Source organism: Prunus avium, chromosome 5, assembly GCF_965620075.1.
Source record: "Prunus avium chromosome 5, drPruAviu1.hap1.1, whole genome shotgun sequence".
Lineage (NCBI taxonomy): Eukaryota > Viridiplantae > Streptophyta > Magnoliopsida > Rosales > Rosaceae > Prunus > Prunus avium.
Window position 1 is genome coordinate 10514560 of NC_142288.1, and position 27285 is coordinate 10541844.

The following is a 27285-nucleotide window of genomic DNA, read 5'->3' on the forward strand; positions in this document are numbered from 1 at the left end:
TGGCTGAAGAGGTGAGCCACAAAGAAGCCAAGGGATCCACACGTGAAAGGCTACTGGGAGGGAAGGAACAAGTTTTCAAGCAAAGCATCTAAGGAACCAAAAGATATTGGCGCACAAGGAGCTACCCTTCGAACCAGCATGTATGCCCAGTTCTTTCCCTCTTCAGATCTGACCATGAAAAAGGGAGAGGGAGGGAGGAAGAGGGATATCTGAAAATAGGAATGCTTCACAAAGGCAGTCGCGGGAAAGGGGGCCTTGAGCTCCCAAAATCCCTGATTTTATGCAAAGGAGCAGAGTAGATTTCACCAAAAGAAGATGATTGAAAGGATGAGGAGAGAAAGGAAGGGAAAAACTTGGCAAAACAGGATGGAAGTCATTAGGGTTTCTTGGAAACAGATGACTTCCAGCGGCTATAAATAAGGCCTCTTCTACCCAACGAAAATCATCCACATCCAGAGAGCAAGCTTCCTCTCTCACCTGCAAAACCCAGCAAATTCGTGCTCTATTCATCTTTTTCCCCCATTTTTCCTCTTCTGGCAGACTGACAGAGCCTCTATCAAGCTGCCGGAAAAAGGCTCAAGCCACCCTTTTCTCTCTTTCCCTCATTCTCAACCAAACCTCTTTGCAAAACCCTTGCTCTCCTACCTTAATACCTCATCTTTCCCCTAAGGAACACTTAAATTCTCTCTTCAGTGCTAAACTCATGACAACTTTGCTCCCATACCACAAGCTTCTCATGCCAAGCTAAGATTCTACCTGTAAGCACTAAGAATTTATCTGTAAGCAGCCATTATTTTTTGTTGGTGAAGGTAACCAAGGTGTTTCCTAAGGCTTTACTATCCTTTTGAAACATTTTGGGGTCTGATCTTTGAACTCAGACACAGGGGATATTTTCTTCAATTTGCTCCTTACGGCAGCCCAGGCCCACAGTAGCTGCCGGAACGAAAAAGCCCCCTACAGTGGGTCATCAATGTGGTATGTAATGTGGAAAGTCGTCATCAAGAAGACAACCTATTGATTTCCCCAAGCAAACTTCTAAATTTTATTCAATAATTTGGCCAGGGCTCCTCAAGGAAGGTAAAGATTGTGAGTCTCTTTGTTTTACAATAAGTAATGATAGCTATAATTAGTTGTTAATCACTAAGCTTCAAGTAGTAGAGTGGTGAGGGGCAAAATAGCGGGGTATAGGGTGTGAGGTTGATGAGTTTTTTTTGGTTGGGTGTGTATTTAAGGGTAGTTTGGGAAGATAGTGGGGTTTTCTTACAAATTGTAAAAATTTGAATTGGAAGTTCAAGTGAACAAAGAGAAGTGTGGGGTTTAAATAGAAAAACTCTTTCTTTTATCTTTTTTTCAAAACGACCAAAAAACCCTTATGTATATACGTCTATGTAAAATAACACATTTTTTTCCCTTTGCCGAAATGTTTTTTCATATGGAAAGGGGGTTTTATTCAACGATTTTTCTTCGGTCCTTACATGTACATAACCTTCGTAACTAGGGGTGGGGATCAATCCGGTCGAACTGATGAAACCGGCCGAACTAAACCCTAATTACCGGTTTGATTTGATTTTGACCAAAAAAAAATCGAACTGGATCGTATATGGTTTGGTTTGGTTTTGAGTTTTTGTAAACCAATCTAAATCAAACCGGACTGTTTATGTGTATATTTATTATTTATATTATATTTTACATGTATAATACTCCAATTAGGTCATAACTATTTATGAATATTTGAATTGAGCTATATTAGTAATTGAAATTTGAAGTTTTATGGCATGTTGAGCTTTAGGATGGTTTTGTATTCTAGAAAATGATTTAAGTATGGAGCAAGTTGTGAATTTGTTGGTTGTAATTGGGCTAACAATATTGAAAAAATGCAAAAGGAAAGAGAATTTGGCTTAGGCCCAAACCGGCGAACCAAACCGAACCAAATTGTCTTAAATTGGTTTGGTTTGGTTTGGTTTTCTTCAAGACTTTTGCCAAAACCGAACCAGACCAAATCGTTATATTGTAATTGGTTTGGTTATGGTTTCGAGATAAAATCGATCCAATCTGGACCTTGCCCACCCTTATTGGTAACCATTAGATTCAATTTTAATTGATCCAATGGTTCTGATTTCAAGACATCTTAATTGAGTAACCGATTTAATATAGCAAAACAATTCGACATGTAGTAATGTACTAGTTTAAGCATACAAAGGGACATGTATTCCGGTACAGGCAGAGAAAGCATTACAAAAACTAGTACATATAAAGCTAAGTACAAGAGAAAAAATTGGTCACGTGAGGGAAGTGCACAGATTGAACAGTCCATTAAGCTAGTAGGAGGATAAGAGAGAATGAAAACATAAGCTGCAACAAGATAAAGGGAGGGAGTCTAGGATTAAAGCAAATCCAAACACAACAGAACTCATAAAAAAAGACTATAGAGATGGTGTTTACAGTTGTGTAGTGCAACAAAAGAAATCACTTTCAAGGAATCACGAGTTTGTTTCGATTTGCCATGTTTCATTCGGTGTGTTGTTGTCCAAGGAAGAAATCATGCCCAAGTAGATTGAAGAGGAGGGTGAAAAAGCAATATGGTAAGTCAAAATTTTTGGAATGACTGTTGTATGATTTTTGTGTTCCGGTTGAGCAAACTTATATGAAGGCTTAGAAATGATGATGGTTGTTTCCCTCTTTTCGGCCGAGGTGGCCAATGGAAGGAACATTTGGTCCTTCTTTTCTTGGATTGCGTAGGTGTGCCACCACCAAGCCACTGATTGGCTTGAATGGAAAAGTTGGATTTTTGTGTTCGTGTTTCTGACTTCTAACCAGTCGATTGATCGGCCGAGCAAGGAACCTCCTCTTGGCCTAGGTTCTTTCACTTCATAGTCGAGGATGGTTAGGCTTCATATGGGTATTTTAAGGATTTCTTTTGGGATTTAGTGATAATGATGCGCATTTAATTATAATAAGCGATTAAACTAAATAACAAGAAAGTAAATGTAAAAATAAGATCAAAGCAACAACAAATGTAAATTAAGTAAGAACGAAACAAGAATGGTATGAACGATAAGGCATAAAATAATGCAATTTGAAATTAAATTAAACTTAAAGAAAATCCCATAACAATTAAAAGTAAAGCAATAAACTTGAATCTAAAAATAACGTAATGATAAATGCAAGAGAAAGCGAAGAACTGATATAGTCTACTTGCTTGGAAAATAAAACCTAGTCTAACGACAGAAAAGTGAAAGAAAAAAAGTAGGTTTTTTTGTGTCTCAAGTTGCTGTCCTTTGCTTTTCTTCTTGGAGAGGTATTTATAGGGTATTTGTCAGCCCATGGATTGGCCATTAAATGGCTCTAGGTCAACTATATTTGAAATCTTTCCCTTTGAGGCCTCCTAAATCCGTGGGATTGCATTGATTGAGATAATATGGTTGCTTGATTTTCTCTTCTATGAGAATACTATGAGAATACTCCAGATTGTCATAACTCATCTTGATTTCTTTCCTTATGAAGCCTTTGCCACATGCATGCAATCCTTTGAAAATCTTGGTTTGATTTCGTGGGTTGAGTTTGGACCGCCGAAGACTTGGCTTGACATATAGTAAGACATCGTGGCTTCCGGAGCCTCTAGTCTTGACTAAAAGAAACTCACCTATGTCGGGGTGCCCTGATAGTTCTCGATTCAAACTTAAGATGCCTCAATACATTTATTTATAAAGCATAAATATGAATTATCAAAACATCAAATAGGTCCATGGCCTCCATGTAACCTCTAGGCTGTAAAGCCCTCTTTCTATATATACATAATAATAGGGTAAATGGGTTAAAACCCCCCTAGACTATTTGGCTTGTTGAAATGTCCACCCTGAAAAAAAAATTCAGCCAATTTAGCCTTCGTATTAAATTTAATCGCCAATTTCACCCTCGCCGTTAGGTTTTCCCCAATTCCATCCAAATGCCCGTCAAAAAAACCACGTGAGAGGCACGTGAGAGGGTAATATCGTCCTTTCGTACTGCTTCCTTCGTATGGTCAATTCCCAAAATCAGAGTTAGGGTTCGTTCACTTTTTCGAAAAAGGCTGAGTGAAAGAGAGAAAGCGACTAATTCGAAAAAGGGTGAGAGAGAAAGACAGAGTACGGCGACTGAGAGATTCGAATTGGGAGAAAGAGTACGAGTTCGACAAGGGTGATTTGGTAAACAAACACAATGAAAATCAGAGATGGTGGGGAAGCTCCCAAATACAGTAAGCAGCTTTTTATTTGATGCAATTGTTTGGGTTTTATTCTTGGTTGTTGTCGGATTTCATTGGTGGACTCAATGAAAAAGCATAAGAAAATTCGAAGAAAGTGGTCCCTATGGATGTTGTTTGTTGACTGAACTTAGGTTGGGTTGTGAATGTGGTCCCTATGCATGTTGTTTGTTTATTGTTTGTCGGGTTGTGTATGAGTTTTGTCTGAGTTTGTATTGTATGTTATTGTATAGGGTAGATAGTAAATGTATATTGTACTGTATAGGGTGCATAGTAAATGAATGAGAAAATTAATTGTTTTGCAGTTAATCCTGACATGTTCACACTTGAAGTACACTACGGTGGGTATTTTGCTGATGGTTTATATATGGGAGGTATTGTACAATGGATTGATGGGCAAGATGCAGATGAAGTTTCAATGCTTGAGTTATTTGAAATGGTTAAACATCTTGGGTATGATGAGCAGAACATTCAATACTATTACAAGCACAGGACAAATGGTTGGGTAGAAATTAGGACAGATAAGGATTATTTTGGAGCATTGAAGTTGATGAAACCGAGGCAGCTGTTTGTGTTATACATAACTGAAAATCCAGCACCTAGGCCTCTAAATGTTGAGTCCCCAGTATTCTCTGCAAATGCTGAACATCACGAAGACACTGCTCCTGGGTATGATGCTGATGAAGAAAATGTGCAATATGAGTTCGTGGATGTTGAGATAGAGGAAGAATTTGGTGAGGCAGAGGAAGTTGAGGTAGAAAGTGATGAACCTGAAGGTGGGGAGGATGACGAAGAAGATGGTGATTTTATAGACAATGAGTTTGAGCAAAGTGATGAAGAGGACAACATGAATTTTCATAGGTATGTTGTAAGTGAAGAGCAAGATGATGGAAATCAAGAACCAGGTGAGGGTGACAGTGATGGTTATAATACATCAGACTTAGAGAGTTTGCATGAAGATAGTGAAGGTGAAGATGTCAAGAAAAAAGGTTTGAGGCAGCCAAAATTCAAACAATAAAATAAACATCATGACCTTTTAGATCCAAAATTCCACTTGGGTTTGGAGTTCCCAAATATGCAGGAATGTAGAGAAGCCATAAAGTACTATGCATGCAAGTGTGCTAGAAGAATAAGATATGTGAAGAATGAGCCTAATAGAGTGAGGCTGGTATGTGATGGTAATAATGAGGGTGAAAAGGCAAAGAAGGGTGAAAAGGCAAAGAGGCAGAGTCATAAGACAACCAAGCGTGAAGAGGGTGAAGATGAATCTGCAGATAAACTTGAAGATTGTCCTTGGTTATTGTATGCTGCACATGTTGGGAAAGGACCCACTGTTAGAGTGAAGACATTCCATCCAATTCATACATGCGGCAGATCTCAAAGAACTAGGTTTGCCACTTCACAATGGTTGGCTAAAAGGTTTGATGAGGATCTGAGAACCAATCCTAACATGTCAGTTGCTGACTTCATGGCATTGGTGAGGAAACATTATAGTATAGATGTTACTAGGGACCAATGCTACAAGGCAAAGGGTTTAGCAAAGGAGAGGATTCAAGGAAGCATTGAAGAACAATATGCAAAGCTATGGGATTATTGTGAGGAGCTTAAGAGGCAAAATCCAGGAAGCATAGTTTTAGTGAAGACATCATTGCGGGGAGATGATCCAGTGTTTGAGAGGCTTTATATATGTTTTGCTCAACTGAGGAAGGGGTTTGTTGAAGGATGTAGAACCATGGTTGGTTTTGATGGGGCTTTCATCAAAGGACAACATCCAGGACAAGTTTTAAGTGCTGTTGGGATTGATGCCAATAATGGCATGTTCCCAATAGCTTTTGCTGTTGTGGAGATAGAAAACAGAGACACATGGACATGGTTTTTAGATATATTCTTCAATGATGTTGGGGTCAGAGGCAGTGGAAATGGGTCGGTTTTTATCACTGACAAACAAAAAGGATTGGGGCAGGCAATTGAGGCTTTAAAGCCGGATGCTGAACATAGGCATTGTGTAAGGCATCTGCACAATAATTTCAAAGTTGCTGGGCATGGTAGTTTGTCACTTAAACAGAGGCTATGGGCTGCTGCTAGAAGTACAACACTTCCTTGGTGGGAAGCTGAGATGGACAATATTATGGAAATATCTGCCCCAGCTCATGCATGGCTTCAGGTTAGGCCTGCAATTCATTGGAGCAGGTCTCACTTTACTACTGGGAGCAAGTGTGATATACTGCTGAACAATTTATGTGAATGCTTCAATGCTGCCATTTTGGAGGCAAGAGATAAACCAATCATCACGATGGTGGAAAGGATAAGAACCTATTTGATGTTGAGAGTTGCACGACAAAAGGAAGTGAAATGGCCTCAAAGAGTTGGGCCAAGAATCTTTCAGATTATTGAAAAAAATTTGAAAGAGAGTGGTTCATGCATTGCACATAATGCAGGTGGAAACAAGTTTCAAGTCACCCATATGCTTGGTGGGCAATATGCAGTTGATCTAAATACTCACACTTGCTCTTGTCGAAAATGGGATCTCTGTGGTATCCCATGTTGCCATGCCATGGCTGCAATATCAAGGCAACAGAGAAGCCCAATGAGTTATGTCAATGAGGTGTATAAGAGAGAAGCTTATGATAGGGCTTATAGCAATTACATTTCACCAATGCCAAGCCAAACCTTATGGAGGAAATCAGGTCATGCGCCAATCAAACCCCCACTGTATCACAAACAGAGTGGTAGGCCAAAGAAGGCAAGGACTAGACCCGTTGATGAGATCCCAAAGGGTGCCACCAAGCTTAGGAGATATGGAATTGTAATCCATTGCTCAGTCTGTGGAGGAGAGGGCCATAATTCTACTAATTGTGGAAGGGCAGATGGCAGAAGAGGCAGAGGGAGAGGGAGAGGAAGAGGGACAGGAAGAAGAAAATGCGTGGGAAGAGGAACTGGAGCCACTGCTACATTACAGGTAAAAGATGTCAAATTATGATTGAATGTTTTAATTGGACTCATTTGAGTTGTAATTGTGATTATTTTCATTTGTAGGAACCAACCAATGTTGCTAGCCAAGCAAGTGGAACCAATCTTGCTTCACAACCAGGTCCAAGCTCACAACCAGTTCCAACCTCACAACCTGAGTCTGCTGTTACCACTCAAAACAGTTCAAGGCCAGCAGGGAAAAGGTTCAAATCCCCTGCAAAAAGGGCAAGGCCATGGAGGTAAAAGAGATGATGGCTTTCATGGGTATTTTGAACGGATGCCTTGGTAGTTTGGCTTCAACAGATGGGCTAGTCGATGTTGGAATGTGTATTTTGAACATAAGTGTCTTTTGGATGATGTTTAAGCAATGTTGGAATGTATATTTCATAGTAGAATGTGTATGAATTGATGGCTATTTTTGAAGTTGGAATCTGTATTTTGAACTGATGGCTATTTTGGATGGGATGTATTTCAACAGTTGGAATGTATATTTTTTAGATGAAGTTTTTGATGTATTGCAGATGATGGAATGTATATTTTTCAACATATGGCTGTTTTAGATGAAGTTTTGGAGTATATTTTTCAACTATATATGGTATTTCATGGATTTCAAATGTTGGATTTTGAATTCACAGATTAAGCTCTGCTTGGATTATGTAGGCTTTATGCCTTGCTTTTGTTGTGCTGCTCTGTTTGCAGTTTCTGGGTATTTTGCCTTGTGTGCTAAATGGTAAGTTTCAGTTACCCAAAAAACAAACAACCCTTGCATTCAACCAAATTCATTCAGCAACCTACATTGAACCTCCAAATCTGCCACAGCCAAAATAATGCACAAGCCACTACATTCAACCAAATGCAAAGCTAACTAATACAGTCAACAACAACAAAATTACAACCAAACAACTCAGCAGCCAAAGTCGAAATTTTTTCTCTCTATCTCTTAGCTCTTGCACAATCTTCTTCTCTTTTGCTCTTTTCTCTTCCAATGACTTGATTCGTCTCAACAATCGACATATGACATGTTTGGCCTGCTCAGACATTATCGGGTCTTTCCAAGCCTTCCAACCACAGCCACCACCATACTTCTCTCTACAACACACATATAACCTCCTCCCTACATTTTCATCAGACCAACAAACAATTGTTTCAGCCTCAAATCCACACCGGCAGACATGCACCATATCATCCTCCGTAATAAAAGTGGTCGAACTTGATTCGGTAGAAGCTGCACGTCTGTTCCGTTTCTTCGACTGCAATTTCTTCTCTTGTTCTTGAAAAGTGAGGCTGAAACGAAGGCTAGAAGTGGTGGTTTCGAAAAGGCTAGTTCCGTTTCTGTCGAATCTCCATGGCTGAAACCAACAGCCAAAAGGGTTTGATGTGGAGATCGAATCCCCTTGGTTGCAACGAAGGGTCAAAAGGGGCTGAGGGCTGAGCAGCGAAAGGACGATATTACCCTCTCACGTGCCTCTCACGTGGTTTTTTTGACGGGCATTTGGATGGAATTGGGGAAAACCTAACGGCGAGGGTGAAATTGGCGATTAAATTTAATACGAATGCTAAATTGGCTGAATTTTTTTTTTAGGGTGGACATTTCAACAAGCCAAATAGTCCAGGGGGGTTTTAACCCATTTACCCCATAATAATATTTATTTATGTAAGGCAACCAATCTCGAGAATTGATTCCTGTTCATCTTTTCAAGTGCGGCACAAACTCCCCTAATTCGTCAATCACCTTGAGGCATGAACCCACCAAGACTTGTCTTCTTGACTCAACACGCAAGGCACAAGTCACCAACTCAAATATGTATGTATGAATGAAGATTATAATTCAAGTAGATTCAACACGGAACAATCTACTTGAACTATACATATATGCACGATGAACTCTCCCAAGAAAAAGATTTTAAACCCTAGGAGTTTATATATGAAAAATCAACTCACTTAAGAAATAACGACGTTTGAAGCACAAAGATATTGTATGTGAGTTGTGTCTTTTTACTATTACAAAAACCAAGTATTTATAGACTTAAAACTTGTTTTAGAATCAAACTAGGAAGATGTAAAAAGACCCAATAGGATTAGGAACAAAATTCCTAAAGCACAACATGTGTAGAGCTTGTAGAAAACTCATACCAACCATAGGAAGGAGTCCCAAAAAGAATACGAAGAAAAAACAATTTAAAACTCTACAAAATTAAAAAAAATGAAACTAAAATTCGCATTTGCTGCTCAAGCGCTAGTTGAGGTCTGCTCGAGTGCGCATTTTCCAAAAATGCGAATTTTGCCCTGAAACATTTATACAAGAAACCTAACATCTTGATGAACATGCTGATAAAATTGCATGCTATTCTAAGCACTTTAGGGCACTCTGCTCACCACGTCAAGTTGACTGATGCGTAAATAAAAAGCCTAACCACCTATGAATGCATGCATGGTCTCTAAGTCAAACTCACCTTTCCTAATCATGAGTTAAGAAACCTTGTGCTTTAGAGCTTCAAAACCTTTGTTCCTCTTCATCACTTGAACCTTACTCGACCTATCCTAAATATTACATAACATGCTTTTGGGCTAGGAACATGCTAACACATAAATCTTGCCTTTAACATATTCATTCAAAGATTATCTCTACAAAAAATCAGTTGAATTTGATATCATTTGACCACTCAATTAAATTATTGAAATTCAAGTACTTTCTTGAAGCACCGTGTTCGTTGATTCTGTTGGTCTCAATTAGATGCCTTAATGATTTTCAATTTGCATGATTTTTTGCAAGGATGATGTCTAAATGAATATGTGAAAATTCGTAGGGGACCCTACGATTTTTTTTTCAACGATCCACACCATCTATTTTTTAAGTCTACATTCATAGATCATCAAAAAATTAGACAAATCGGAAACCATTTCAACATCTAACTGTGTCCTACAAAATCAATAACACGGTGCTTCAAGAAAGTACTAAAATTTTAATAATTCAATTGAGTGGTCAAATGATATCAGATTCAAGTGATTTTTTGTGTAGAGATGATCTTTGAATGAATATCTACAAAATAGATAGCTTGGATTAGTGAAATACAATACAGAGTGGGCCCTACAAGGGTGTCCCTCAGATAAGCTTATTTGAGGAATTCCTTAATAGAAGGGGACTATATATATATATATATATATATATATTTCAAAGAAACCAACGTGGTTTTGGACCAATTACATGGTCACATAATATATTATTAATGTTAATTGAATGAAAGAAGTCTCAACCAAAGGGTTAAACCACATGATCATCTTTAGGTTAAAAAAAGAAGCCACATGTCATGCTACGTGGAGGGGTACCTCGACCCGACTAGTGGAAGACCTTGACCCGACTGATGCCTATTAAGCCAAGGGACTCTCCTTTGTCATGCTATGTAGCCCCAGAGATAACCTTAAAACATTTGATAACTTCTTTTGGTCACACAGCTTCAGACCACAAGACTTGTGGGTCTTTTTGTTTTATTCATTTATTTATTATTTATTGCCACTATAAATAAAAACTTCTTTGTCTAGCTTGGTCTTTTGGAGTTTGGGTTTCCACCTTGACTTGGAGTTGGGTTCCACATTGACTTGGAATTGCTTGACCTCAACCTTGGGTTGGATTTTATACCACACCCAACAATGGCTAAGAAATAGTATTAAGGAATCAAATGACAATATTTGGTATGGTTTTTTTTTTAATTTAAATGAGGAAAAGTGGATTACAAAGCAAAGCATCTAGGACACGCAAACCCAAAGAGGTCCAAATTGAAAGGGAAAGCTATAGACAAGGGAATCCCATGCTCCCATAAAACTGGAGAAGAAAGCCCATGGCCCAGCCCAACTAAGGCACATCAACAGTGAAGTTTGCCTCTCTAAAGACATGTTGAAAAGCACAAGTTCACCAGAGGAAACAAGATGTCAAATATCCTAAATAATTTGTTGAATACTCGAACTCCAATGAATTGTGACCTTCTTCTTAACGTAATCAATTTTTCAGCTTGGGGTCTCCCTTAACAATGAGCTTATTCCATCCCCGATCCAGGGCATGACAAGACCATCACACAAAGCAACACTTTCAACTACATTGTTAGAAGACTCCCCAATCTTATTGGCACCGGCTAGTAAGATATGACCTTCACTATTTCTGATTACGAAGCCAATAGATCCTTGCAACTTTTGGTTAGAACCGTCATAGTTGAGCTTGACCCAACCTTTAGGAGGCTGATTCTACTTGATATCCGTGACAGTTTTAAAATGAGCTTTGTCCAAATAATTATGTTGCCAATAATCAAGCCCCAATGGTGCAGCCGCATGAATACATTGAGGAGGATGAGGTTTGATTCCTCGAAATATCAAGTTGTTTCAAGCCTACTAGATTTGCCAATAAATTAAAATTTATTTTGAGAGATGATTCAGGCCCTAAGAAGTCAAAGTGCAGTTTAGACTAAGCAACCATACAAATAAGCTTCGTGGAGCCTTAGGAAGCACTTTGGTTTCTTTCACCAACAAAACAAACAGCTGCTTACAGATCAATATTTTGGCTTGGGTTGAGAAGCTTGTGGCATGGGAGCTGAGCATTCATGAGTTTAGCATTAGAGAAAGAAGGCTTGGATTTCCCAAGAGAAATAGAGGTTCAAAGCAAGGGGAGAGGGAATTTTGGGAAGATTTGTTGAAGGAAGAGAGGAAAAGATAAGGGTGAAAGGATGGGTGACTTGAGCAAATTTTCAGTTGCTTGAAGAAAGCTTCGTCATGCTCTTGGAGGGTTTGCTAGAGGAGAAAAAGGAAAAATATGGGAGAAAAGGACTTGAAATTGAAGGTTCCAGTGGAGAGTGAGGATGCTTGCTCGCTCTAGATGTGATGCTTTGCTGGGTAAGAGAAGCCCCCTTTTATAGGCGCTTGAAACTCCTTCTTCCCAAGAAACCCTGGCTAGTTCTTCCCGAATCTGCCAAGTCTCCCCCTCCATTCCTCTTCTCTTCCTTTGTTTCAACCTCTTTTTATGAAATCTCCTTAATCCAAGCATATTGGGATAGAGCATTTTGCTTTTTCTCTTGGTTTTCCTGTCAAAGCTTGCAGAGAAAATAATGGGTAAGGGTGCTGGTCTAAAAGGTGTTTTACTTCCAACAGTTAGTAAGTTTGCCTTGGTTTCGTCAACACACTATTCATATAGTAATAGTAAGAAGATTGAGTTTTGGCAACTGTCTATCATTTCATGATGCCGATATAATTAAAAAATATCTTGATGCAGACAGTCATTGGTAAGACTAACATTATCTTGTTCGTAGGTAATGTTCATATTTTGCTATAGTTAATTATTACTGTCCCCAATTGTATGATGTTTGTGTATTGTTATGTTCACTTTAGGGATGCATTGCGGCATGGTATATGTTCTGCAGTGTACCATAAAGATGCTTTAGAGCTCTTGCATGAGGAAGCTATTAGTATTTAGGTAAGCCTTGTTAATGTTTTTACTATTATTAACGTGCAAACAAATATATGACACTTCCTTCAACTAATTTCTATTATTTTTTTTCAGACAATGGAATCTTACTTTAGATTCTAAATTGTGATTGAATGGATCTCCCAAAGGGCCACCTGAAATCATGTTTCAGGCCCACATTTGGTTGGGTATGTCGAAAACATTGGTTTTCAGTTTTGACTACTCCATTGACTATCATCAATGTGCATATGTGATAACTACTTTCTTGTGAATCTAAAAATTTTATTTTTGAGGAACTTGTGAATAGTGGCAATGTGTTCAGCAAAATTGTTGTATATCTAGAGGAGCTTTTGAAAAAATTGTTGCATAACGATCTTGTGTTTTTCCCTATCATTCATGTCAAACAAGAACATTTTTTACTTTGTTAGTCTTAAAGAAACAAAGTGGTTGGTGGGAATTCTACAACACTTTACGACCAAAAGGCAGCTTAGTTGCAGACCCTTACGTGGATGAAACATTTAAATTGGTAAGTATCTCTTCCGTCATTATCATACACTTTACAATTGCACCACTTTATGATTCACATTTTTTCTTGTTGTGTAGCATCTTAAAATTACAAATCACTTCCAATATAAAAAATATAGTGTGGATACCATGTTGCAAACAAATGAAATCTTGAAACATGTTATGAGGAGGGGCAAAGTTGTGACACATGAATGCAATCTTTCTGCATGTCATCAAGACATGTGGTTTAGGTCCAATTGTGTTAATTATGCAATTAGGTCAAGCATAAATTGCCCACAACAAGATCCTCGCATGTTTGTTCCCAATTTTGTTTTTCTAATATATTACATATATATGCTTCGATTTTATTGATTGTTGTGAGATTTTACAGTTTTAACTGTGAGGTAGTTGTGATGTACATAATGAAGACGTTATCTGAAGAAAAGGCATTGGATCCTGTGTTCCTTCCAGTCTTGGGAGGTTCATAAATGATGAAGACTGTTCCTAGGATGTGTACAAAATTAATTAGACTGCTCTTTCTTTAATGGTTACATTGTTTAGTAAAATCATAATAACTATGTCTTTCATAGTTTAGTTCATGGTTATTCTATTTTGTAATCAAACAAGACAATATAACTGCTGTTTTTCCATGCATTTCTTCTTTAGTGAATTTTGTCATCAAACAAGACAATATAACTGCTGTTTTTTTGTATTAAGTGTCGACATTTAGCATGGGTTATATGTAACATTTTTAGGTACAATTAAGCCTAGAAAATGTGTGGTATAAGTATAATGTGAATCATATACCTATTCGACAAGTATCCATTCTACTTATGTTTATATTGACTAATACGTCATATTTGTACGTATGACTTATCTACCGTATAGTTTTGATATGACTCAGCTACCTAATCGACAGGTATACAATTAAGCCTAGAAAATATGTGGTATAGGTATAATGTGAATCATATACTTATTCGACATGTGTCGTATTTGTATGTATGACTTATCTATGGTATAGTTTTGATATAACTTAGCTACCTAATCGACAGGTATCTCATTCTATCTTGGTATAATGTAACTCATCTATAGCATAGGTATAATAAGAATCAGTTACCTATGCGACATGTATCCCATTATTAGCCTAGAAGAAAACTTTATCTAACATGTTTCTACCAAGGTATCTGTTGCGTAGATACAGCTGCACCAAAATGGATTCAGTTGCATCCTCAACTTGTGATACTCGCAAGTGCACGAGCCGTTCGGTAGTATAGCGTATGTAAGTGCGAGGTCGATCCCACGAGGATTGGTGATTGAATGATCCAATTCAGTTTCCCTACACAAAACAGAAATGAAAAAGAAAGGAAATAAATAAAACAAGGAAGAAAGAAATAACTAACTCAAGCAGATAAGTTCCCAAGTTCAATTAGATTAATGGATTGATTCTAGCTAAAGTATGATTAAGCCATGGTGTGTGGTCATAACCTTGTGTTCCTAATTCCCTAATTTGATCATTTGTTGTCTAACCTAAAATTAAGCATTAGGAACCCATTAAGCATAGAAGAACAATTTAAACAACCAAGCATGTATCTAATCCCTGTTGTCGAATGTCCATACATACTCTTCCTATTCATAGTTCAATTCGAATTAAAGCATGGTGTATACTCTTAATTCAAACCAAGATAGCTAACATGCAAGCCTAAATGGTGATCAATCATTCAAACTAGCATATTAACTTATAAGCATAATGAATAGGAACAAAAACCATAATTGAAACTTGGAAACTAATCAAACTTGAAACTAAAGAAAAGAATTTACATAACAATGAAAATTAAAGTAGAACTTGGAAAGACTTAAGGAGAATTTCAGCACAAAGATCTCATTATAACAATTGAAAACTAGAAAGAGAAACTAAGAGAATTTGAGGGAGAGAAGGGAAGGGAGCTCTAGAGAAGTGTTTGAGAGCTCCCCCCCTTGGGGTGTGTTTACAAGCTTAGAGAACCTCCCTATTTATAGGCCTAGGGGAAGTGAAAATCTGAATTCAATATGGCTAATGCATACAACACTTGTTTTATAAAATCTGAAATGGTTGATGCACTTGTATTAGAAAATCTAAATTGGGTGATGCACTTGTATTAGAAAATCTTGAATTGGTTGATGCACTTCACCAATAGATCCCACCAGCAGCCCTAGCTCATCTTCATGTCACCATGACCAAGCTTCCAACCAGAAATGATAGCTCATACCTAGCTCACCATGACCAAGCATCCAACCAGCACATGCTGAGGTCAGCATGACCAGCAACTTCAAGGGCTTACAACTTGGGCTTATTTTAATCAAATTAGGACTTTAAGCACTCAAACTTGAAGTTCAGAATGTCTTCTTTCCAGCCATATATCATTTGGGCCAATCCAAGGTCGGAGGAGGAAGTTAAGGCCAAAACAAATTGCTAACCCATTTTCCGCGCTGATAAGATCCATCCTGAGCATGGTTCTGTGTTTGCTAGGTAACGGACTCCAGATTTATCCAATGGGGCTGAATTTTGGATATGTTATAGTACACACCAATTGGAACAACTTTCATGAAGAATGTGGCCTCATTCGAGCTATGTAGGTTGTTGAAACAAAGCTTGCAATATGACCTACGGAACTGGACTGGCAAGGGGCTGTAGCCAAAATGAGTTTGTCTTTAAGCTCTTCATCCATTCATCCAAATTAGGCCTTAACATGCTTGAATTGCATGAATTATGCTCTCTAAAGCCATCATTATTACCTAAAGCTCAATGAACTGAAAGATAAACACAAAAAGGATTAAAAGCACAAGTTTAACTCAAAAACATAACCAAATCATAAGCTAGAAGGGTACAAAATGATATACAATTATGAACCGATCAGTATCTAGGCTTATTATCACAAAAGGTCCCTAAGGTTTACGAAACTATCAGATTGTATCCTTAATGTTTTTTTGTGTCATTGGTGGTCCTTAAGGTTAGTATTTGTGATCACAAATGGTCCCTACCGTTAGGTTCTGTCAAAAACTCCGTTAGTTTGCTAATGTGGCAAATATATATATATCACAAAACATCCCTGAGGTTTACACACCTATCACAAATGGTCCATGCAATTTATTTTTAATTTTTTAAATTTAAAATTCATAAAATTTTGGTTTTCTTTTTTAAATCTTATGAATTTTAAATTATTTTAAAATATATATTGTATTTTAAATACACAAGACATTATATTATTTTAGATGTGGGCTCCACATATATGCCACATCAACAAACTAATGGAGTTTTAAAAAAATAATTTAAAATTCATAAAATTTAAAAATGAAAAAAACCAAGGGTTTAGGGTTTATAAATGGTCCTCAAGGTTAAAATCCTTATATAAATGGTTTTTCATTTTTAAATTTTATGAATTTTAAATTATTTTTAAAAAACTTCATTAGTTTGTTGGTGTGGCATATATGTGGAGCCCACATCTTCAAAAATATAGTGTCATATGTATTTTAAAATATAATATATAAAAAGAAAACCAAAATTTTATGAATTTTAAATTAAAAAATTAAAAAATTTCGCAGGGACCATTTGTGATAGATGTTTACACCTCAGGGATGTTTTGTGATATGTATGTATACCACATCAGCAAACTAACGGAGTTTTTGACGGAACCTAACGGCAGGGACCATTTGTGATCACACATACTAACCTTGAGGACCACGAGTGACACAAAAAAACATTAGGGATGCAATCTGATAGTTTCGTAAACCTTAGGGACCTTTTGTGATAATAAGCCAGGTATCTATTTACTATAGGTATTTTCTGTGTCTCTACCTATTCTATAGGTATAATGAGATACACATGTGTTATTGGTATAATATGACTCATCCTCTGTGTGTATTTTTGTGGGGAGAAAACATGCAGTATAGGTTTAGTTTGACAATGATACCTAGACAACATGTAGTTGTTAATTAGCTTACTATAGAAGAGAGCTTCATTTGATATTTTTCTCTATAGTCATGTATTCAGATTCTCATTCTCATTCTAATACAACTTTTCTTTCAGATTGCAAATCAAAATGTTTCAATGTAGTTGAAGACTTACAAATCTGAATTTTGTCAACAAAAAAAAAAAAATCAAACAAGTGAAACAATACTGAGGGGAAGTAGCCATTATGTAAACACTCAAATCTGATAATTACAAGTCTTCGTGTTGTGTTGACTGGCGTGACCACATCAACTGCATTGTTGGCCGTTCTATCCTTGACTCTAGATTTAATCCTCTTCACTCTCGGTCTAATTGGTGGTTTTTTAGTTAAAGGAGGTTTGACTATAAAGTCTTCGAGACCCTCCAATGACTCTTTTTCAACATAAGAAACATGGGCAATTGGGATGTCATAACACTTTCTATAATAGTCTGCATTGAAGTAAGGATCAACATAATCATATGGGTCACCATAATCAGCAAGGATGGCTAGGATATCTTGGGCACATGGGAAGCCATTAAGCTGCCACTGATGACAAGAATATGTACGTTGCTGCCAATGTCTGCCAATGGACACAACTTCTAGCACGAACCTCAAACACGTGTTCACTTGAAAGGCCAACATCCCAAGCCTGCCAATGTACACAACTTTCTGCAATTTCTTTTCCATAGTTAGTGCTAGTTTGGCATTGCTTATTTGGGGTAATAAGTGATTTTAAAAAAATTTTGGGAAGCCCAGCCCGTTTGGTAAACTATGAGAAAATCACTTATTGTTAAAAATTGCTGTGAGAGAAAGCTATAAGTGAAAGCAGCTAATGAGGTGCTTTCATTTTCTGATTATGAGGGAATCAGTTTCGAAGAGGCGCTAGATTTAATGATTATGCGGGAATCATTTTCTGATAACGAGGGAATTAGTACCAACAACACTCTTAACAAAAAGTTTACCAAACGCCAAACTGCTTTCTCTCACAGCTGATTTCTCTCACAGGAAATCTGACAGCGATTATTTTCACAGCATAGCAATGCCAAACTGGCCTTTAGGCATAGATATGTAGTCCATTTTTTTGCTGCATGACATCGAGCCGCATATTTGACCATCATCTTCACTCGTAATCGTTCAAACAATTAGAAAATAAGTAACTCATGCTCAACAACAATCCATGAGTTGAAGCACTTCAACTATCAAAGTGGTACTTGAAAAAAGGACTTAACTGGTAAACAATAAAGGACTTAACTAGTAAACAATAAATGACTTAACTTGAACTATCAAAGTGTTACTTGGAAAAAAGACATTTGACCAATTCTCATTAGGTATTGTGTCCAAAAAGTCCAAAATGGTCTCACCACCATCTTTTTGTAACTTTTTTCTATGATGATCAAACGCTTCCTCAATAGGAGTATATGTGCACCTTGTGAAACACCAAACAATTCAATCTTTGTATCTTTTGCCCAAAGAAGCTGGATATCTACCTAGAACATTATGCTTCAGGTGGTGGAGACAAAAAAAAAATGATACGAGTTCGGAAACACATTTTGTACAACTTCTAGCAACCTTTTGCAACGATTCGAAATAAATGTGATGTTACGACCTTGGGGCGACAAAATTTCTGATAGGTTTTCCAGAAACCATGTCCAATTGGCTTCATTTTCAAAATCAACGATGGCAAAAGCAAATGGAAAGAACCATGTCAAAATGAAATGAAAATTTAATTGCTACCAATAGAATACATAAACTAAAACTGACCAAATATTTTTACTCCACACACTTTAAATTAAAATTTCGCTCATTCTCCTACTGTTAGACATGTAAACCTGTTCTGCAGGTACAGTTTCAATTATACACCTATTTTACAGGTACACTCTACACATTATACATGTCACAAAGTCTTTGATTGGACCATATTTAGGACATTTGAGTGCATGGAAATATAACTTCCATATCAAAGTCATATTAGTATGCAATTATATGAAATGAAAATCATGTAATAAAATTTACTGTGCTATTAAGTCTGACTTCACCTATAATATAAAACACAATTCGTAAAGTAGTTCTCATACCTTGAGTTCCATTTTTCCCTGTAGCCGCAAGCATGTCCTTTATACTTGTTCTTCACAAAAGTACCATCCAGACAAAGGAATGGTCTACAGAATTTAAACCCTTCAATGGAGGCATTATATGATATGAATAAGTGCTCAAATCGTGATGAGTTTGCATTGTACTCTAAGTAACAATGAGATCCCGGATTTGTTTCAAACAAAGCATCAAACCAATTGTGTATAGGAGAAAGATTCGTCATCGTGGACTTGTTTTTATGGCCAATTCCTTATCGTACCAGGCATTATAATAGGAGACGTCCAAGCCATAATTTTGCTTGAAATCTATGACGATGTCCACTAGTTTAAGTTGAGGTTTTGTTCGAATCTGTTAAGCTACAACTGAGGAAACAATCTTTGAGCTCATAAAATGACTTTGACGAGTGGGAATCATGCCCTTGCATGTATGCTCATTCATCAAATGTTTAATGTAAAAGTAGTCATTCACAAGATATAAAACAGCATGAATGCACCAAGGACAATTTTTAGTTTGCTTATTCAGACACTCTGCTGTTACAAGCTTTAAATTATTTTTCACATAAATGAACCTAAACCCCTTATTAAAAGCATATTTGCACAATTTGATTCTAAACCTAGTAACCTCGCCTCCATACTTTTGCCCAACCTCCCTAATATATGTTTTCCACTCATGGGACAAATAAAGTCTACCTTCCTTTGCGGCATACATTCCTAAATATTCATTCTCATCAGTTGGCGTATTACCTTCACTATTGGATGAATCCATCTTGTCTTGTTCACCATTTCCAGATACTTTATCTCCCCCACTTATGACATTTATATCCACCACATTTATATTTTCCTTGGATAAAGAAAGTTGCAACACATGAACATCCATGTCAGTCTCCAAAAGACACAATGAGTGTTCTTCAATTGCATAGGTTAACTCAATTTCATCGATCTTCAATTCTTTAAACCTGGAGCAAATTCGACTACATATATTTGAATGCTTGGTGTCATTATGAAACAATATTGACAAGGTCTTAGAACCAAAACATATGCCCACAATTGAAATTACAAATACACAAAACCATTGAATGGTGGGTGGTATCATTTGCACAACCCTTGAGGAAAACATTGCAACAAAAAACATGCCTAGGCTATGTGTACAAAAACAAATACCAGTAAACCAAATAGAAAGGATGCCTTACTAAACCCCTTAAAAAACGCAACATAACCAAATATGATTGTACGTACATAAACAATATATCTATGACAAAACCAATATATTCCATGACGTAACCAATATATCTATATTGTAGGCAGGTACCAAATCAACCAATATATCTTCACAATAGGTAAGTCAATGAATACATAGCAAACAAAATGTAAAAACACCATATAACAAACCAGATTCTTACAATTGACTTGGGCAAAACGTAAGGGGTTGCAATTGTGTGCCCAATGTCAGAAGACCCAATCCATGTTTGTCGACAATAGGTAAGATGGTGACTTCATAGCCAACAAAATGCAAAAACAACAACATTCAAACTAGATTGTTTCAATTGAAATAGAGAAATTAACAATATATGTTCATAAGGAACTGCACTCAAGCAACCTAATGTGAGAAGGCCCAATCCCTATTTGTCCACAATTGCTTTCTTGTTTTGGACAATCAGGTTCATATAATTTGTATACACAAATAAATCTCCACTACTACAACAAGAAATTTGCGGCGATTGGGATAGAATAAGCATGCTTGTAGGAGTCGCCATGATTGCTGGGATGTGTCGCTCTATTTTCCTTTTCTGTTTAATGGCATGAGAAGTAAATTAGTTGAAAAAGAAGGACAAATGCATTGCTTATATGGCCACACGCTGATTTGAAAGACTTGTGTTGAGGTGCCTGTTGGGTTCATTTTTATACATGATTTATCATATCGTTCACCCAATGTTTTGAGTTAGTTCTTGACATATTATAATTTTTTTCTTCCTTTTTGTGTTTTTATAGATTTTAACTTGGTTGAAATAAATGTGAGCTAAAAGTGCATTATTGAATATCAATTTTGTTTTTGCTCATTTCCGTAGGTCAACTTCTTGGCCTTGGATTAGCATGTTCCGGTGCTCGGATATCGGGAAGATCTTCATGAAAATTGTTCCAATGGATGTTGACTACAACATATCTGAATTTGAGCTCCATTGAATAATTATAGGCTATCCAATTAATCTAGCATTGATCCTAACTCTAGAATTGTGGTTTGGACCACATTTACCTCCATTGGATGTCACCCTCCATTTTCTACTTGTTACCACACCACTTGGTAACTATGTTTCACTTAAAGAACTTTGGGTAGAAAGTGAAGTATCTTATGGAGTAATGACTAGGAAGAGAGAAAGAGGAAAAGGTATCTAAGGGGCAGCAACCAAGCAAGAAGAATCACTCTCTATAGTTTGCAATTTCTTATTTTTAGAGAGGGAGGAGAGCAAGGAGCAAACAAAGAGAGGGGAGAATGGCATGATAATTAGAGAGAAAACCTTGGAGAGCCTTCAGGCAAGGATCAAAGGGGTTGAAGATGCAATTCTCTTTCTCCTATTTCTTTTTAGTTTCTTTCATTTTATATATTTCTTGTATTTTCTTAGTTTCAATGTAACTTCTTATTTTTCTAGGGCTTAGGTTGAAGCCCTAAACATGATTACACTTTTGTTTTGATGCTTTGAGTTTAAGGATTTCTAGATGTTGTTGATGAATTCCTTTTCACTAAATTAATCATATGCTATGTGTTTGCTTCCTTTGATTAATCACCTTAGGTTGTACACATCTAGCTAAAATTAAGAAGTTGTGTAAGATACCCAAGAACATAATTTCTAATTAGCATCAAATGATTGAATCCTTTCTAAGTGAGCATCATGTGAATTGGTTCCTTGACAACAATTGATGAATTCCTCTTCATTAAAATAATCTATCCTTGTTGTATATTTTTCTTCCATTGATCACCCTTGAAAGCATGCTTCTTGAGATTGTTGGGATTATATGTACCTTCATGTTTTCCTAAGCAACTAATGGATGAAGTAAGAATCATCCATGTGAATTGGTTTCTTGAATGCCTAATGTAAACGGTTCTTGTGATGTTCATATTCTCTTCAAACTTAATGGGTTTTTTATATGATTAGATCCAAGTACTAAGCACACCTTGACTGATTTTATGGGAAGCACGAGTATTGTAGCACTAAACACGTGCCTTACTTATTTTGGAGAGAATCATGCATCTTAATTCACTAAACCTGATCTTGATTGCAAAAATCTTCATCAATGTTTCTAGAGTTTATTTGCTTTGAGTATTCAATAACATGAGTAAAAGTATAGGGATGACTTCCAAGTGTTCTAGTTTTAGTTGTCTTAGATTACATTTTGTCACTTACGTTTGTTAATCTTCTTAGTTAGCATTTCTTTTCACTAGTATTTCTAGAATTAGTTTCTCATTTCAAACCCCCCTTATGTGTTGTGTGTTTAAGTGTGATTTTAGCCTTGGAGTTGTGTGACATTGTAATTTTATAAATTTTTCTTTATTTTTCTTTTCTTATCTTCACTAGGAAATCAAATGGAATTCGGAGATCCTTATGGGATCGACCTCGCACTTACATAAACCTTATTACGAATGGTTCGTGCACTTGCGAGTATAATGCATGTTTGAAATAATCTCTGTTTTGCAGGTTGTCTAAAACATCACAACAGTGTTGAACTTGATGTCTTATATCCATCTCTTATATGACTTCCACAATGTAAGGGCATTACTTGAAAGTTTCAAACTCGCAAATTTTATATTTTGCACATTAGAATACTTATAAACTGTGAAATAAGTTTCTAATGTGTTTGTCCAGTTATCTAGCTTTTGATGTGCTTCCACCATATAAGGGCATGACTTGGATTGTATAATATTTTGATGTGCTTTAGACAATGAGAGTGCCGATGGTACTCGTCTTTTGTATGGATAATTTTCCTTACCATAAGGCAAGGTTATTTTAGCAATGTAGTATATTTTATTCTTATTTTAACAAGTGTCTTGCTAAATGATATGACAATAGGTACGTTTATCGAAGGTATGTGAATGAGATAGAAATGAGCCAAAGTCAGGCATTTCATTAAGTAGGTGTGTTTATCGAAGGCATAGTGAAGATAAAATTTAAATATCGAAGGCATGTTCATTTGTAATCATATTTAGGGGCTCTTAGATATGGGTCCAATTTCAGCAATATAGTTGGATTGTAGGACACTAGTTGTTACCTCTTAATTCCAATCCATAAGCCTAGTCGTGTAACCACCTAAGCAAATAGTATGTCCACCAATTTTAATGTATTTACAACTCCTGCCATTAGATAGAAACGAGTGAGCCCTCTGACCATATTATGATGGTGTTGAAGTTTTGGGCCCGATCCAAAATCAATTGGTCAAAAAAATTGGACACTTCAAGTTCGTACGAAACAGTGCGAAGTTCGTACCGTGGTTGGAACATTATATAGTTTTAGTGGTTGGATTTCAATTAAAACTTACCGTGTGAGTCCTCCCACCATATTATGATGTTGCCAAAGTTTTGGGCCCAATCCGAAATCAATTGGTCAAAGAAATTAGACACTTAGAGTTCATACGAAGTTCGTGCGAAGTTCGTACCGTGAGTGGAACATTGCATAGTTTTAGTGGTTGGATTAAAATAAAGCAAGTGTAAGATATTTGTTAATTAATACTTCCTTTTCTGTTTTTCATAAATTCAGAAGCATACAATATATACAATTTGACCAGGTCTCATTCATTGTTTTTTCCTCAAGTTAACTTATACTATTTGAAAGCCTTTCCTTGAGGCTGCCAAGAATGTTATTCTTTCAGAAGTCTTTAAGCCTTATTCTTATATAATTGTAGTTTATTGGGAAAACATTAAACCTTCAGTTATGGAAGGTTTGGATGCTCTGACAGCCGTGAGTATTTTCCTTTTTCCTACTTTGTGCCTTTGTGGCATACACTATGAATTTCACTTATTATTTGCTCGATTCTATGTCAACAGGAAATCATGAATTCAGCGACAAAAGGACTTGAAGTAAATGGTTAGAAAATCCATCTAACCTTTGCGAATATATTTGTAATGATCTTTTACTAATTTTGTTTGTTGGTAATGAGTTACAAGCATTCACTCCCAACCTTGTGCGCAGTGGTTTGGTTCAAAACGAATGAAGAAAGTAAGATCAGCTGTCCCTTGTCCTTTGGAGATAGTGTTTTATTTTGATTGATTCACTTTTAAATTGCTGCAATTTCATCTTTCCAAAATCTTTTCATTGCCATATATAGTGATGGCAAGTATGTTGTTCTTATTGATTGTTGTGTTACAGTTCACACAGTAACTTTGTACTCATTAATACCTTTTATTCAGTTGAATCATCTCCCTAACCAAGTTCTCTACTTATTCAGTTAGAAGTAATTAGTTTCCCTGTGTTCTAATTCATGGATATACCATTGTATTTGTTGTAAATATCTAACCTTGAAATTTGGTAACATGTGTTCATTGTTTTACTCCCAAATCTTTGGTAAATGTGTTTTTTCTTTGGATAAAATTTTCTTTTCATCTACATATCAACTTGTTTTTACATATTTATAAAGGTATGTCTTCTTTTCCTGATTGCCTGTCTTGTTCAAGTTGGTTTCTTCAGCTACCACTTGATGGCGTCACATCTATAGTTGATGGTTTGAAGATATTGTACAGAGAAACACTAAAGCCACTAGAACTTACATATAATTTCAATGATTTTGTATCTCCATCATTGGTGAGTGTATTCCCATATATTTTGATGTATTTAGTAGGATATATATGATTTAGTTAGTTCACCTTATTATCCTTCAAACTTCCTTCTTAGCATATTGTTTTTTCTAGGTAGAACATTTGCTAAATAATGGCTGATTTATTCCTTTGCAGACCAATGGTGATTTTGATGTTAAGCCGATGATCTTGCTCTTGGGTTAGTATTCAACTGGAAAAACTACATTCATTAAACATTTGCTCAAATGTAGCTATCCAGGTTGGTTAAGTTTCCCCTTTTATTTTATTTTCAAATGATTAATGGGCAACCATACCATACGGCTTACATTTACTTTGAACAAGAGCTCATATTGGACTAGAACCTGCAAATGACATATTTGGGGTTGTGATGGTATAGTTTCTTATAACCATGCTTCCTTTCTAAAAACTAATCTAGTTATCATTGTTTCTTTGTAGTTTGAGGCTTATTGTGTATCACATAGTCTTTGTAATTCTAAACCTTACTCAAATTTTTGTACTTAGTCCGGACCTGATGCAAGGAGCATACCTGGAAATACCATAGCTGTGAATGCAGACCTTCCTTTCAGTGGTCTATCAAGCTTTGGAGGCTCATTTATGTCAAAATTTGAGTGTTCTCAAATGCCTCATTCGGTGAATTTTGAAATTTCAATAACCATTTGTTTTTATAACATTTTCATCAGTGTGTTGATCTTTCCTTTTGACGATTATAGTTGCTAGGTTAAATTACATTTCTGTTAAAATTCTAGTTGCTAGATGAAAATGTTTCATTTTGATGATTATAGTTGCTAAATGAACTCAAAATTATATCCTTTTACATCCAGTGAATTTTGAAATTTCGATAACCATTTGTTTGTATAACATTTTCATCAGTGTGCTGATCTTTCCTTTTGGTGATTATAGTTGCTAGATGAAATTACGTTGGTGGATACTCCTGGAGATCTATCCGGAGAAAACCAAAGAGCACAAAGGGGCTACGATTTGTTGGGTACCATATCATGGTTTGCTGCAAGATTTGATCTCATTCTTCTTCTATTCGACCCTTATAAGCTTGATTTCAACTATGAGTTTAAGCGTGCAATTACATGCCTACGTGGTCACGATGACAAGATCCGAGTGATTCTGAACAAGGCAGATCAAGTTAACACCGAACAAGTGAGATGCACTTCGAGTTTAGATATTGTTTTGGCTTCCTGCATTTTACTTCTTGTTGATAACACTTTGAACTTATTACCTCTTTGGTTATGCATTGTAGTTGATGAGAGTTTATGGGTCACTAATGTGGTCACTCACAAAAGTTTTGAAACCCAAGAAGCTGTCCGTGTTTATATTGGGTAAGCTTTCTATTTTTGAATTTGTTAGTTCTTTAAGATGTGTTCTTGATGCGTAGTTGATTTAAGTGAATTTTGGTTTTCTTCGGTTTTGCAGTTCTTTTAATGATGAACCAGTCAACGAAGCAACTACTGGCCATATGGGTAAAGAACTCTTTGAAAATGAAGAAGGCGATTTGCTTGCCTAAATGAGGTAGATCGACAAATCGCATAAATCACAGTTCATCCCAATAGTCATGCTCCTTCTTTGGGAATTTCCACTGATTTCTTGGTTGTTTAATGAGAAGATTTGTGGGTTCCTACTTATGATTCACTATTACATATGGAAGAACCCGATTGTCAAAATAGTGAAGCATTTGAATTATTCTCAGTTGTCCCGTCAGTTGAAGTTCATGTATCCAAGGTAAATTCTATTATTGGCGTTCCTACTTTTCTATTAAGGTTTGCTCCTGATGCATACAATAGGTGGAAGAACGATTCTACGATTTGCTTCAGTTTCACAAGAATGATTTTTACAAGCTTCCATCCTTGTTTTATGGTTTTAAATAGGAACAATTTTTGTTTTGTATACCTAGAAAAGAGGAAACTTTAGGGGTTCATTATGTATTAGTTAAACTAATTCATATCTTTGTTTCCCCCAATCATTGGAGAATGGTTTTGCTGGATATTGGTGCTATTTGAATTTGAAGTGTTTTCATGATTTTACAAATATATACTACTTTAGGAATTTTTAGGGGGTTTCATTATGCATTGATTGGACTGATTCATAGGTATTGGGGTTTGGGTGAACATCATTTGTGTTTATAGGTTAATTGTGTTGGTCTATTTTATTGATTCAGAGATATACGTACATAATTTTTAGGGACAACACCCAACTTCTTTCATCATCATTTGTGTGCATAGGTTCATTGTGTCATGTATTCTGTTTTGATTTGGTGGGTC

The 27285-nt window shown here is 36.4% G+C and overlaps 1 protein-coding gene and 1 pseudogene across 1 annotated transcript; both read left to right on the plus strand.

Annotated features, from left to right (window-relative positions):
• Positions 1 to 4517: 4517 nt before the first annotated feature.
• Positions 4518 to 7453, plus strand: LOC148294265 (uncharacterized). Its single transcript, XM_088253348.1, has 4 exons — positions 4518 to 5229; positions 5281 to 5430; positions 5494 to 7199; positions 7277 to 7453. Exons 1-4 carry the CDS (start codon positions 4518 to 4520, stop codon positions 7451 to 7453), a joined length of 2745 nt encoding a protein of 914 aa, XP_088109474.1.
• Positions 7454 to 23148: 15695 nt separating this feature from the next.
• Positions 23149 to 26531, plus strand: LOC148294266 (EH domain-containing protein 1-like; annotated as a pseudogene).
• The last annotated feature ends 754 nt before the right edge of the window (positions 26532 to 27285 follow it).

Excerpts from the sequence above, each read along its gene's own strand:
- LOC148294265 (XM_088253348.1), top strand. The coding sequence starts at position 4,518 with ATGAATGAGAAAATTAATTGTTTTGCAGTTAATCCTGACATGTTCACA. Across the intron at positions 5,431-5,493 it reads ATGTGATGGTAATAATGAGG|AGGGTGAAGATGAATCTGCA; the intron begins GTGAAAAGGCAA and ends CCAAGCGTGAAG. Across the intron at positions 7,200-7,276 it reads GAGCCACTGCTACATTACAG|GAACCAACCAATGTTGCTAG; the intron begins GTAAAAGATGTC and ends TTTCATTTGTAG.